General features: G+C 38.1%; 1 protein-coding gene across 2 annotated transcripts in view; it reads right to left on the reverse strand.

Annotated features, from left to right (window-relative positions):
- LOC127429471 (protein mono-ADP-ribosyltransferase PARP8-like) overlaps window positions 1–14927 on the reverse strand; it is a 66294-nt gene that overhangs the window by 10176 nt on the left and 41191 nt on the right. For both annotated transcript variants that reach the window (XM_051678476.1, XM_051678485.1), the window contains 7 exons: window positions 10633–10693; window positions 10420–10510; window positions 8061–8127; window positions 7839–7967; window positions 5271–5853; window positions 4706–4759; window positions 3857–3952 (listed from right to left, as the gene is read on the reverse strand). In XM_051678476.1, coding sequence (XP_051534436.1) covers window positions 3857–3952; window positions 4706–4759; window positions 5271–5853; window positions 7839–7967; window positions 8061–8127; window positions 10420–10510; window positions 10633–10693 — 1081 coding nt within the window. The remainder of the gene's footprint in view (window positions 1–3856; window positions 3953–4705; window positions 4760–5270; window positions 5854–7838; window positions 7968–8060; window positions 8128–10419; window positions 10511–10632; window positions 10694–14927) is intronic.

The raw sequence follows: 14927 nt of genomic DNA on the forward strand, positions 1-14927 counted from the left end.
TTACATGGTGTTTGAACACAAATGTGAGTCGGCAGTGTGTGTACACAACAACCCTACAATGTTAAAAGTCCACCCACTCTTTCTTATATTTCTATTAATCAAAAACAGTGTCTCAAAATGATTGGTTTTGGACTCCACCCTATTATCATAGATCCTCCCCTGAGTGATCGACACACAGTCTGCCATTTTTTTACGCACTGGAGCAGCTACATTGAGAAGAATAATGTCTCAGCTTCATAAGCGTCATACATAGGTTGTAAAAGTGAACATAAGAGTCTTCATGTACTCCTGGCATCAGAGCCACTGAAGATGCAGTGGACAAGTTTTGTTTTTGAAGAAAATGTTCCCCAAAACATACCAAAATTTGTGTATGTTTGAGCAAATCATTTTACACCGGACTGCTTTGTGAATGAGGGTCAATATAAAGCAGGCTTTTCTAAATATTTGATTCTCAAGCATGGATCAGTACCAACTGTTCGTGTTCCAGCTTTATATCCTGAAGATGTACAGTGCATCCGGAAAGTATTCACAGCGCTTCACTTTTTCCACATTTTGTTATGTTACAGCCTTATTCCAAAATGAATTAAATTCATTATTTTCCTCAAAATTCTACAAACAATACCCCATAATGACAATGTGAAAGAAGTTTGTTTGAAATCTTTGCAAATTTATTAAAAAAAAAAAAACGAAAAAAAAAAATCACATGTACATAAGGGTACAGATTCACAGCCCATGACACTCACAATTGAGCTCAGGTGCATCCTGTTTCCACTGATCATCCTTGAGATGTTTCTACAACTTGACTGGAGTCCACCTGTGGTAAATTCAGTTGACTGGACATGATTTGGAAAGGCACACACCTGTCTATATAAGATGCGTGCCTTTCCAATAATACATGTACATAATAGCTGTAAAATGTAACTGTCTACAGTTAATAGTGCATGTCTGAGCACAAACCAAGCCATGAAGTCCAAGGAATTGTCTGTAGACCTCCGAGACAGGATTGTATCGAGGCACAGATCTGGGGAAGGGTACAGAAAAATGTCTGCAGCATTGAAGGTCCCAATGAGCACAGTGGCCTCCATCATCCGTAAATGGAAGAAGTTTGGAACCACCAGGACTCTTCCTAGAGCTGGCCGCCTGGCCAAACTGAGCGATCGGGGGAGAAGGGCCTTAGTCAGGGAGGTGACCAAGAACCCGATGGTCACTCTGACAGAGCTCCAGCATTTCTCTGTGGAGAGAGGAGAACCTTCCAGAAGAACAACCATCTCTGCAGCACTCCACCAATCAGGCCTGTATGGTAGAATGGCCAGACGGAAGCCACTCCTCAGTAAAAGTCACATGACAGCCCACCTGGAGTTTGCCAAAAGGCACCTGAAGGTCTCTCAGACCATGAGAAACAAAGATTGAACTCTTTGGCCTGAATGGCAAGTGTCATGTCTGGAGGAAACCAGGCACCGCTCATCACCTGGCCAATACCATCCCTACAGTGAAGCATGGTGGTGGCAGCATCATGCTGTGGGGATGTTTTTCAGCGGCAGGAACTGGGAGACTAGTCAGGATCGAGGGAAAGATGAATGCAGCAATGTAAAGAGACATCCTTGGTGAAAACCTGCTCCAGAGTGCTCTGGACCTCAGACTGGGGCGAAGGTTAATCTTCCAACAGGACAATGACCCTAAGCACACAGCCAAGATAACAAAGGAGTGGCTCCAGGACAACTCTGTGAATGTCCTTGAGTGGCCCAGCCAGAGCCCAGACTTGAACCCGATTGAACATCTCTGGAGAGATCTGAAAACGGCTGTGCACCGACGCTCCCCATCCAACCTGATGGAGCTTGAGAGGTCCTGCAAAGAAGAATGGGAGAAACTGCCCAAAAATAGGTGTGCCAAGCTTGTAGCATCATACTCAAAAAGATTTGAGGCTGTAATTGGTGCCAAAGGTGCTTCAACAAAGTATTGAGCAAAGGCTGTGAATACTTATGTACATGTGATTTTTTTTCGTTTTTTTATTTTTAATACATTTGCAAAGATTTCAAACAAGCTTCTTTCACAGAGTCATTATGGGGTATTGTTTGTAGAATTTTGAGGAAAATAATGAATTTAATCCATTTTGGAATAAGGCTGTAACATAACAAAATGTGAAAAAAGTGAAGCGTTGTGAATACATTCCGGATGCACTGTAAGTATCGCACTTTATATTTTGTGAATGTTTGCAAATCGCATGATGCAAGACAACCCCCTAAAATGTCATGTCTCGTTATAGTGCATAGCTAACTTCATTACAGTATATTTTTGTGTTGCTCATTCATCGTTGCTAAATGGCTGAAAAACACTCCGGTATTTACGGTGTAAGTCATATTGGTTCTGATTTGTTGTTGCTATAGTATCTGAAGCACGAGCTGTAAAGGCACAGCCCTGTTCCGGAAAGGGGGCAGGGAGCAGCAGCTCATTTGTATTTAAAGAGACACACACGAAAACAGCGTGTTTTTGATTCCACCCAAAAAAAGAGGCATTTACAACATGGTATAATAAATGATCCGTGGGGTATTTTGAGCTGAAACTTCACAGACACATTCTGGGGACACCTGAGACTTATATTACATCTTGTAAAAAGGGGCATAATAGGTCTCCTTTAATGTTCACATCAACCATCAGAATGGGGAAAATATGATCTCAGTGATTTCAATCGTGGCATGATTGTTGGTGCCAGATGGGCTGGTTTGCGTATTTCTGTAACTGCTGATTTCTCCTTGGATCTCCAAACACAACAGTCTCTAGAGTTTACTCAGAATGGTGCCAAACACAAAAAAACATCCAGTGAGTGACAGTTCTGCGGACGGAAATGTCTTGTTGATGAGAGAGGTCAACGGAGAATGGACAGACTAGTTTGAGCTGACAGAAGGCTTCGGTAACTCAGCTAACCACTCTGTACAATTGTAGTGAGCAGAATAGCATCTCAGAATGCACAACACGTTGAACCTTGAGACAGATGGGCTACAACAGCAGAAGACCACATCGGGTTACCCTTCTTTCAGCCAAGAACAGAAAGCTGAGGCTGCAGTGGGCACAGGCTCACCAAAACTGGACAGTTTAAGACTGGAAAAATGTAGCCTGGTCTGATGGATCTCAATTTCTGCTGTGTCACAGAGATGGTAAAGTCAGAATAGTGCACCAACAGCATGAATCCATGGACCCAACCTGCCTTGTGTCAACAGTCCAGGCTGGTGGCAGTGGTGTAATGGTGTGGGGAATGTTTTCTTGGCACACGTTGGGCCCGTTAATACCAATCAATCATTGCTTAAATGCCTCAGCCTTTTTGAGTATTGTTGCTGACCATGTGCTGACCATGTTCCTGGCCACAATTTACCCATCTTCTAATGGCTACTTCCAGCATGATAATGCACCATGTCTCAAACTAATTTCATGACCATGACATTGAGTTAACTGTTTTTCAGTGGCTTTCACATTCACCGGATCAGAATCCAATAGAACACCTTTGGGATGTGGTTGAACCGGCCATTCACAGCATGAATGTGCAGCATCTGCATCTGACAAATCTGCAGAAATTGCGTGATGCAATCATGTCAACATGGACCAGAATCTCAAAGGAATGTATCCAATATCTTGCGGAATCAATGCCACGATGAATTGAGGCTGTTTTGAGAGCAAAGTGAGGCCCAACCCAGTATTAGTATATTGTTCCTAATAAAGTGCTCACTGAGGGAATATCTTCACTGATATACAGACTTTGAACAGGAGAAAAGACATGAGATTATGGTCTTAGTTGATTCACTTCTTAACATAGTATTCACATTGTTTAATATTCAGAGGTTGCTAGTACTGTACACTGACTCACTCTGAGCATTGGTCCATTTTGGAACACGTGAGGTTCATCACAGACAACACAAAACTCATTCAGTACAGGGATACGCTGTTCTGCATACTCCATAGTCTGCAATTATACAAAGTCACAAAGTGTTGGAAAAATTATCAAAATAAGTAATCCACTACAAATTACTTCTCTAGAAATGTAATCAGATTACTTTACTGATTAATGTGATCACCTTAAAAGTAATCACATTACAAATTATTTTACTTTCTAAATGACTTTTCTTATAAACTTTTTGGTTTTCCGCTCAAATTCAAAACTTCTATATTTCCTCATTCATTGTCACAAACCCTTCAGCTGTCACAGAAACGCTAAAAGACATACATATGAATTAATATTTTAAATGTATTACACATATTACTTTAGTGAAAGTAATGTACTTAAAATTACTTTAATTAAAGGTCAGTACCTGTAATCTGATTACAAGAATTTAAAATGAAATGTGTTACACTACTTTTTTGAGTAAAAAGAAATTATATTAATTACTTTGTAATCGGATACACCTAACTCTGCAGTTAACACATATAACATGCATTATGAGAACAATGTACTCGTCTATAACAGTAGATGGAGGACGACTACATGAATACCTCAACCAAAAACAAACAAACAAACAAAAAAACACAGGATAAAGTTATTTGCACATTCAGTTTTGGTCTCAAGAATAATAGCTGTAAAATGTAAACTACTCAATATGAACCAATCACATGCCCTCACGCTCAGTGTACTGCAGGAAAGGGGTTTTGCATGTTATTTGAGTAAAACTGTTTGATAAAAGAGTTAAGGGGAAGGGGGAAAGTTTAGGGCATTTTTTACCTGCACAAGGAAGCCTCTGTCTTTGACTGGAATGGATTTGGCTCCAATGTTTGGCTACTCAAGAAGGAGACAGAAAAATGTCTGAACTCTCTCTTAAACAAAACTGTTTTCAATGCCTCAAGCAAAAACAGCCTGTGGAACAAAATGTTAACATTTACTGTATAACGGATGAATCACTCTGTCCACAACCTTTTAAATTCTCCCAACTACTGTATGTATGCCAGGTCAGAGCAATTAACAGCTGAAATTGTTCGCGCTTAATTTTTGCTTTAAATACATTTAGTTAAATAATTCTAGATAGGGTGAATTAGGGTAATCAGAACACTGTGGGACATTACCATATTCTAACTGGGTTGTGTTTTGACAATTAGTCAAAAGTGCAAAAATTTCCCTGATTACCCAAATTCACCCTACAAACACCGTCAATCAGGTATCACTTACCTACATAAGCCAAACTATAAAGCAAATCAAAATAAGCAAATCCTAAGGAACATCATTCTTCGACATCAGAAAAGTATGTTTATATGACAGCAATCCTTAAGTAGCCACTCGGAACTGGCTTTACCTGAGGAGTGGAAGAGAGTGATGGGGCCAGGATGCCAATTAGCCCTGAGGTAAGGGAGAGGCGTCTGCTCTCAGTGACAGGCTCTTTGAAGATGTTGGCTTTGCCCATTTTGGTGCTGCTAGAGTAGGACCTGCTGAGCAGACGGTGGTGGTGCTTCAGGCCATCCAGCTCTTCAGTCCGCACGCTGCTCGAGCAGGAGCGGCTCAGGAGCCGGTGAGGCTTCAAAGCACCGCCATCGCCACTGCCAGCAGCGTGTTCGCAGCGGGGCTCTGCCATGCTCGGCCGCGGTGACAGTTTATGAGGCCGCAGCGGGGGGCAGTCCTCTGGTTTCACGGCAGTCGAGCAGGGCCTCGGCAGCAGCCGGTGCGGCTGCTTAAGTGGCTGATGTTGCTCCATTCGCGGGTCGCTGGAGATGGAGTGGCCCAGCAGCTTGTGCGACTTGCCGACACAGCCATCCATATCTGGCTTTACGGTGCTGGAACACGTTCGCCGCAAAAGACGGTGGGATTTTGACATGCCATCCTGCTCAGGTTTGAGCTTCTTTTTGCTTTTCACACAGCCTGGAGGAGGGTAGCTGGGGGATCTGAGTTTGCAAAAGAACAGAACATTAATCAAACAATGTGAATTATGGAACACGAGATGACATTATGCAATTATGCTTGTGCAAATCCTGCACATTTCAGAATACTACTTTGGCTGGTTAACATGATTACATTTGTCATCTTCAGGTCTGCATATTTTGCAGAGAGAATGTATGTGACTAGGCTAGTAGGCTATGCCTGAGTTAATGAGATACAAAGCATTAATCTGAGCAAACATTGTAATATAAGGCATTCAGGTAACATTTCCTCTTCCCAGCATTTTGAATTATATTCAGAATTAAGGGTGCACTCAGTAATGTTTTTCTCATTACAAAGGTTTTACACAAAGAAATAAAAAGTACTCATGGAAAACATGTTTAAAATTATGTACACTCGAATGAGATGAAGACTCATATTATAAGCCTAATAAGAGTTGTTTTATTTTACTTGGAGCGGTTGCTTCATGGAGGCCAAAATGTTGAGATCATGTGATCAGCCGTATACTTATTGGACACTTCCGCTTGTGGAATTAATTAATCATGGCTGCGAGTAGTACATTTCTATAATCATTGGTATTTTAAAATGTTTGTTTTTAAATGATGGTCCTCCACAATGCTAGGTGTCAGTACCAGTCCAAGATGACAGCGCAACAAACAAAAATTACTGAGTGTACCTTTAAGTGTTTAATTTTTTTTTTTTGGCTAATTGCTAAACTTAAAGGTGAAGTGTGTCATTTCTGCACTATTAGTGGCACCAAATGGAATTACAAAAATAAAGTATGTTTTCAAACAACCATTGCCAACACCCCTTAAACTCATCACGCCTTTTCGCACTCCCTGATTCCCTATGAACAAATAGGCCATACTAAATAAAAGGTGATAAACATTTAACGTCGCAATAAACAAGACCATTAGAACACATACACAACAGACAGAAAGTGTGGCAGAAGAATCCAGCACATTAGGTAGAATGGTTCTTCTGGTAACTAGTAAGCATAACGAAAGTGCTTTTCTGACCATTTTGACACCCTAGGCAAGATTGCTGTTGTTGACGAGGGGCGGTTTATTAGCGACTTGCGCAGCAACCTCGTTATTGGCACTCCCATTTGCCAGAGCGATCTTATCATTGGTGGTGGTGGTGGTGGTGGTGTGTGTGTGTGTGGGTCCTCCACCTTGTAAATGAGATGCCAATGTTCACTCTGTTTTCACTCTGTTCTCGGACTCTCTGTCTTTCAAAAAGTCTTCAAATTTTGACAAAGTGAAAATTATTTTTCCTGTGTACATGTCTGTCATGAATGTTCATATTCCCCCAGCTGAACAACTGGTCACACCCCAAACTCAGGCTATAAGTTGAGCTAGAAAGTGATGGGTGGGGCTGAGCGGGCTGCTCAAAATATAAACATCAATAATTTGATAGTGCCTGGGAGGCTGTATTTATACTTTTGGGGAAGGTAAACCCATGAATGGCTTACTTATAGTTGTCAATGAACAATAAACATGGATAGTAGAATGTATTTTGACAAAAAATTTTTACATACCTGACCTTTAAATAGAAATAGTGGAATAGTAATTTAAAAACGTTTAAAATGATGAAGACTCTAGACATATCATTCTTAGAGAAAAAGCTGTTTTATTCTACAGTACATTTGGTGCTGGGCACACATTCATGAGTGCCGCCATGTTGAGATCATATGACCAGCCACATATTACTTGCTTCATCTCTATAATCCACTGTAATTGGATGCTTTCACTCACAGAATAAATGACTTATGACTGACAGTGAATAGCGCATTTTTACAATGACATCGGTAACTGAGAACGTCCATTTTTGCATGATGCTGCATCTATGCCGCTAAGTGCCAACACAACATAAACATAAATATTACTGAGGGCACCTTTAAGGGTTTGATCAAACTCAGGACTTAGATTCTCCTGTATCTAATAAACTGTGTCCAGTAGTTCTGTAGCTGTGTGAACATTTTTCTTACCTGCGAAGAGTTGAAAAAATGTGCAGGGGAGACTTCACCTTCTTCTCGTTTTGCTTTTTGCTGTGTGGGCTGATGAGTTTATCTTTGCTCTGACACTTCCACTGCTGTGTGACAAAGGTTTGCATTATTCTGTCAACAAAAAACACACTCATGAAGTTCAATGACACTACAAAATACAACATTGGGGTATAAAACAAATTATATTTTCTCCTATTTTCTTACTTTTTCAACTGATGTCCTAGTCCAAATCTGTCTTTTGAAGACACTTGAAACACATCAACAGTGGGAACTGTGAAATGGACATGTCAATGTAAATTTGTTCATGTGAAAATTAAGCAACATCACACGAGCATGAGTGCTGTTGTACGGAATATTAATAGGTTAATATCAAGTAACTCACATTTTACACACAACATGGTGAGTAAACAAAAACAGTTCCAAATAAAGCCAAAGCAGGATCAACAATGAATGTCGTCAAGCAGCACAAAAGACACCAAGCAACAATCCAGTGGCATTATATTCAATATCAGCACTCTTGGAATGTCTGTCCAAGATTAGAGGAGCGGAAACATTTTATAAAAGAAATATATTGTAACAAAGTACTACCTAATGTAATTTTGGGATATTGTGAATCATTTAAATAAACAGTTTGCTACTAGGGCTGGGCGATAGGACGATATTATCGGATATCGCTGATTTCTTATAAATTTTCAACAAAGATTTCAACACTCATTGACAGACAATGATAGACAATATTGGTAAATGGCAAAACTATGGATCTGGGAAGTCACCAGATATATTAAACAGTAGCCCAGGGTGTGAAATTTGCACCCGCCACAAGGTTGAATCCAGATCCTTTTTTCGCAAGCTCCTCATCCAAAACAGGTATTTCATGAGCAGGTAAGTTTGGTCATCTACCCGCAAAAGTGGTGGGTGATCTGTAAGTGTTCTTGGAGTAACACATGACAAAAAATGCTGTTAAACACAAAGACACACACTTGAAGAAACACACTTTATTGTATTTTTAAGAACAGACAAAAGAAAAGCCGTCAATTCCTGTGTCTGATGCACTGTTTGTTCAGAAGCGTGCAGCAGGAGCGTCTCGTGGAACACGTGCATGTAAAGACTTCTCACACTTTCTTCTCTGTTTTAGTCATCTGAAAACTGTTTATGTCATGTATGAGAATGCTGTAAATGACCTAAGACCATCTCAGGAGGTGCTCGAAATTTAGTTTGCTTTATTTCCATGGAGCGGTTCGCACTTAACATGCATTGTGAACGCATTTTTTTGCATTTAAAGAATTAAAGTAACAAAGACGAAAGTGATTAAATCATAAACTAATACAAGGCCAAGTTTACCTTGAACCTAAAATTGAGTTCTATTTTTATCTTCTAATTCAGCTTTAACTGAAATTAACTGCAATACAAACACAAATTCAATAAGAACTCACATTTGGCAGCATTATTTTGGGAACACAAGGAAATTTATTAGGCTTACATTTATTTAAGCACAGACTAAGTGAAGTAACAAACTGTTTTAGCCGTTTTGAAAGTAGAAATTATGTGGGTTGTGTTGAACTTTCTATAGGTAATGTTTTTTAAATTATTATTATTATATTACTATTTTTTTTTATATTATTATTATTATTATTATTATTATCATTATCATTATCTTTAGATTAATAGTCTTTAGTTCTTAATTTTTAGGCTATTAGTAATTTTCCTCCTGTTGTCGTAGACGAATACTTGCGTGATGGCAAATGAGGCCATTGCAGATGGTAAATGTTTGGATATGGTGGTTTTATAAGATTTTTTGATTTCTTTATTATTTTAATTGCTTTTTTTTTGTTTGTTTTTTTGTTTAAAGTGCAATTTGAATTTAGAGATAACTTTTACGTTTTTCGTGTTTCAATAAATTAGTTTAATTTTTAAAGCAAAATCAATAAAGCAAAAATATTCAACGACCCTTGGCAGGGGGGTTGACGATATAATTGGATATCGCAATATTTTTGAAGGCGATTATTGATAAAATATTTTTTTACATATCACCCAGCCCTATTTGCAAAAGACATTTGATACAGCTTTGAAGGCATTTCAGATGTTTTTAAAACAGTGGAACAGGAGGTCACTCCAAAATGTTCCACTTATGACGAACAATATCTTGACAGCAGAACAAGAGTGGGCATTATAGCCATGTCAAAGTGATTTCTCTCTTTCTTTTGCAATCTGAACTAAAGTGGCAATGTTCTTGAGGCATGTAATTTAGAGCAAATCTACAATCAACAAAGAGAACCAGAAGAGAAATGTTACAAGTGCAGGGACACTCTTACCTTTACAGATAAGAACAATTCTGATTGTATTGACAGAAAAGAAGAGCAGCAGAAATGTTCTGTGCCGTCTAACAAGCCTAATTAAGTCTAATGATGTTTACAGCAAAATGATTTGCGTGCTTTTCTAAGAGAGTTGGTAACTGCATTAACAGTTTGTTATTATATATTTTGGGGTAAATTAAATTCAGTAGATGTTTATAAGATGAACACTGTATTACTGCAAGTGAATGCTTGAGAATGTGTGACCTTACCTGGTCCATTCAGATACTGTGTAAGGGAGCAGTGAAGTCGCACAATAACAGGTTCGCTCCTGATCACATCCCAGGCAAGTGCAATCTCCTCCTATGAATATATGCTTTATTTCAGTTTCTTCTCCACATTTACATATGTGAACATAATTCAACTGACATAGCTGTTCTATGAATATACGTAATGTTTAATGATTTTATTATTATAACACTTACATCGAGAAAACTGACATCAATGTGTAGGTCGATGTCCACATCATCAATTGCACCATATTCCCTATATTATAAATAAATAAAAACAACATAAGACTTAGTGATCATGACATTTCATCTTGCACAATGCAAATCCAGCTGGTGTTGTCAAAGCATCTAACAGATCTCATTTAAATCTGAAGAAATTTGAATATTACTTTCTCTTTACACTTTGCTCAGCAGAATATGTTGTTGATCTCATTAGTATTCATAGATATGTGTGTGTAACATTTACACATACAATTTTGAAACTGAATTTTTGGAAAGAATAATCATTCTAGAGGTGGGCATTTCAAGTCTATTTGTAGTGAATACTCTAACACATAAAAAACAGAGTAATTGATTACTTTAAATTTTGAATTTAATATTATTAAACAACAAGATCTAGATAAAAAATAAATACATAACACATAACAACATCACACATAACAACATACTTTTCAAGTCTTCTGAAGCAATAAAATCACTTTAAATAATGGCTAAATGTTCTTTTTGGGAGAACTAATGGCAATATTTAGGTGAGAGAAGCAGTTTCAATGTTGCCAACGGCAGGCAAAGGCACAAAGTAAAATCAAATTGCAATATTCGAGTAGTGCTTTTACTAGTCTAATATTTACAGTTGAAGTCAGAAGTTTACATACACCTTAGCCAAATACATTTAAACTCACTCCACAATTCCTGACATTTAATCGTAGAAAACATTCCCTGTCTTAGGTCAGTTAGGACTACTAACTACTTTATTTTAAGAATGTGAAATGTTGGGGGCCTGGGTAGCTCAGTGGTAAAATACGCTGGCTACCACCCCTGGAGTTCGCTAGTTCAAATCCCAGGGCCTGCTGAGTGACTCTAGCCAGGTCTCCTAAGCAACCAAATTGGCCCGGTTGCTAGGGAGGGTAGAGTCACATGGGGTAACCTCCTCGTGGTCGCTATAATGTGGTTTGTTCTTGGTGGGGCGCATGGTGAATTGAGCATGGTTGCCACAGTGGATGGCATGAAGCCTCCACACGCACTATGTCTCCGTGGCAACGCGCTCAACAAGCCACGTGATAAGATGCACGGGTTGACTGTCTCAGACGGGGAGGCAACTGGGATTTGTCCTCTGCCACCTGGACTGAGGCAAATCACTATGCGACCACAAGGACTTAGAGTGCATTGGGAATTGGGCATTCCGAATTGGGAGAAAAAGGGGGAAAATCCCCCCCCCCCAAAAAAATAAAAATAAAAGAATGTGAAATGTCAGAATAATAGTAGAGAGAATGATTTATTTCAGCTTTTATTTTTTCATCACATTCCAAGTGGGTCAGAAGTTTACATACACTTTGTTAGTATTTGGTAGCATTGCCTTCCAATTTTTAACTTGAGTCAAACGTTTGGCCTTCCACAAGCTTCTCACAATAAGTTGCAGAATGCGTCTCCTTCCTGAGCGGTATGATGGCTGCGTGGTCCCATGGTGTTTATACTTGCGTACTATTGTTTGTACAGATGAGTGTGGTACCATCAGGTGTTTGGAAATTGCTCCCAAGGATGAACCAGACTTGTGGAGGTCCACAGTTTTTTTCTGAGGTCTTGGCTGATTTCTTTTGATTTTCCCATGATGTCAAGCAAAGAGGCACTGAGTTTGAAGGAAGGCCTTAAAATACATCCACAGGTACACCTACAATCGACTCCAATTAGCCTATCAGAAGCTAATTGGCTAATTGCCTAAAGCAATTAAAATTCCATTCCAATTCCAAATTCTGGAATTTTCCAAAGCTGCTTAAAGGCACAGTTAACTTAGTGTATGTAAACTTCTGACCCACTGGAATTGTGATATAGTCGATTAAAAGTGAAACAATCTGTCTGTAAACAATTGTTGGAAAAATTACTTGTGTCATGCACAAAGTAGATGTACTAAACGACTTGCCAAAACTATAGTTTGCTAATATGAAATCTGTGGAGTGGTTAAAAAATTAGTTTTAATGACTTCAACCTAAGTGTATGTAAACATCTGACATCAACAGTAAAGCTGAACAAGTACTCAGTTAATCGATTAATTGTGCACACCCATAAATAATTTCCACTTTTTATATTGCTTATAAAAAGCATCAAGTTAAATTATCATCAAACCTTAACAGGTTCAGTGTGAAATATAAGTGAAACACTATTGATGTTATGGTGTAATATTAACATGTTTCACTAATTTCCTGATTTGTGTGTGTGTGTGCTGTCACAACTGTTTGAAAACTTTCAATTGTTTGAACCCCAATGGATTCATAAAAATGTGTTAATCTCTAACATTAAAACGTAAAAGGCTTTCTGTTTCAAATGCTATAAATATGTTGATATTTTTCATTTCGGTGTCTTTGCAAATGTACAAAAGTACAAGTGTGATAGAAGCACACTTCCCATACGAATATCTACAAATAGTAATGAGATTATGTTTGACAATCAAGCACAAATCTAAACATGATTAAGTAGTTGTATTTGCTTACATAAGCGTCTTAAAAAAACAGCTTAACAAGAAAGATTTCAGAGTTAATGATCTGATTGTATATTCTATTTTAATTTAGGAAGTCATTTGGGGTTAAAATGCTGGCTTTTATGTAAATACTGTTAGGGTGCTGCCCACAGTCTTGATGCTTAAAGATGTAGCCTGATGCTCCAGCTTTGTTGCTTTAGTCAATGCATTTATTCCTCATAAAATCATTGTGATGAGTTTGTTGCATTGCTCTGGGCTGTTACCATGGTTACACGTCACACCCAAATGCCTAACAACCACTATGTCTCAGAAGGAAGATGTTTGAGAAACTAATAATTCACTTTGATCTGTCAAGGGGAAACAGCTCACATACACACAGATAAGCATGCTCATTTTGAGACACATGTAAACACACAAAATTACTAAGTTTAAAGAAAGTCCATCAAAGGAACTTCAAGGAATCATTTAAGATGTTTTATATTTAGGGCTGCCCCCGACCAAAGATTTTCCTAGTCGTTAATTTAAGCCATTAGTCGACTAGTCGCATGTTTATGATATTAACTTAATGACTTGAATATATTTGGGGGGGGGGGGGGGGCATCAGAAAATGGTTTGAGTTCCAGGGCTGAGAAAGAATGTTCAAGTAACATTGCTAACACTGTTCTACATTACAGAGAAATACTAAACCATAATAATGAGCCTTTAAAATATTAATTTTACAAGCGCAAGCATGAAGCGAGCTGCAGTGACACTGGCAAAAGCTGTAATAATCCTGAATGTGTTGGAAAAACCAGCAAGAGACTGTCTGAACATTTTGTTAATTTATAGAGAGAAATGCACATTAGGGTTGTGCTGACAGAAGATGATCTCGGGGATCGACGATGGTCAGAGTGATAGTCAATATCTGATGCCTTTGACGATGTCAAGATGATATTTGGCTCCTTTTCCCATGTATTAAATTATTATTATTATTATTATTATTAGGCTATTATTATCAAATTATTATTACAAATGATTTGCCCGTAGACAAGCAGACACGCGCTTGATGAAACACACTTTATTATATTATTAAGAACAGATGACAGAAAAGCTGTCTATGCGCATGTATGTCACGCTGATACGGAGGCGTGCAGTCTCGTGGAACACACGTATGTAAAAGGTTCTCACCCTTTCTTTGTTTCGGTCTTCTGATTTTTTTATTTTTTTTGTTAGAACAGTATCATCTATGAGTGCTGCAAATGATCTCAGACATCTCAGCTCAGGAGGTGTTTTGAGTTCAGTTCACTTTATTTCCACAGAGCAGTTCATTGTGACCAACTCTGCAGCCTATACATCTGTGATTAAAACATAAAATAATGCAAAAACATGTTCTCCTCGAGCCATGATTTATATTTCAGTGATTATCATCATCATTAAAATTATTATTTTTACATTTATAATTGTTTTTATTTCTCCATGATGTTAAGACGGATTCTTGCCTGACGGTAAATGGAAAGGTGTGTATATATATATTATTCTTTTATCACATAATTTTATTTGCTTTTTCGTTTCGTTTTGAGTGCAATTTGAATTTAGAAATATATTTGATTTAAGTTTTTCATTTTTTAAATCAATTAATTTAATTTTCAATGCAAAATCACTAAAGCAATAATATTCACCAATCCCTCAGCCCAGGGGTTGACGATATATATATATATATATATATATATATATATATATATATATATATATATATATATATATATATCGTGAAGTAGGGAACAAAATGAATTTATTCACACACATGATGTATTTTCCCGAA

The sequence above is a fragment of the Myxocyprinus asiaticus genome, chromosome 3, assembly GCF_019703515.2.
Source record: "Myxocyprinus asiaticus isolate MX2 ecotype Aquarium Trade chromosome 3, UBuf_Myxa_2, whole genome shotgun sequence".
NCBI lineage: Eukaryota > Metazoa > Chordata > Actinopteri > Cypriniformes > Catostomidae > Myxocyprinus > Myxocyprinus asiaticus.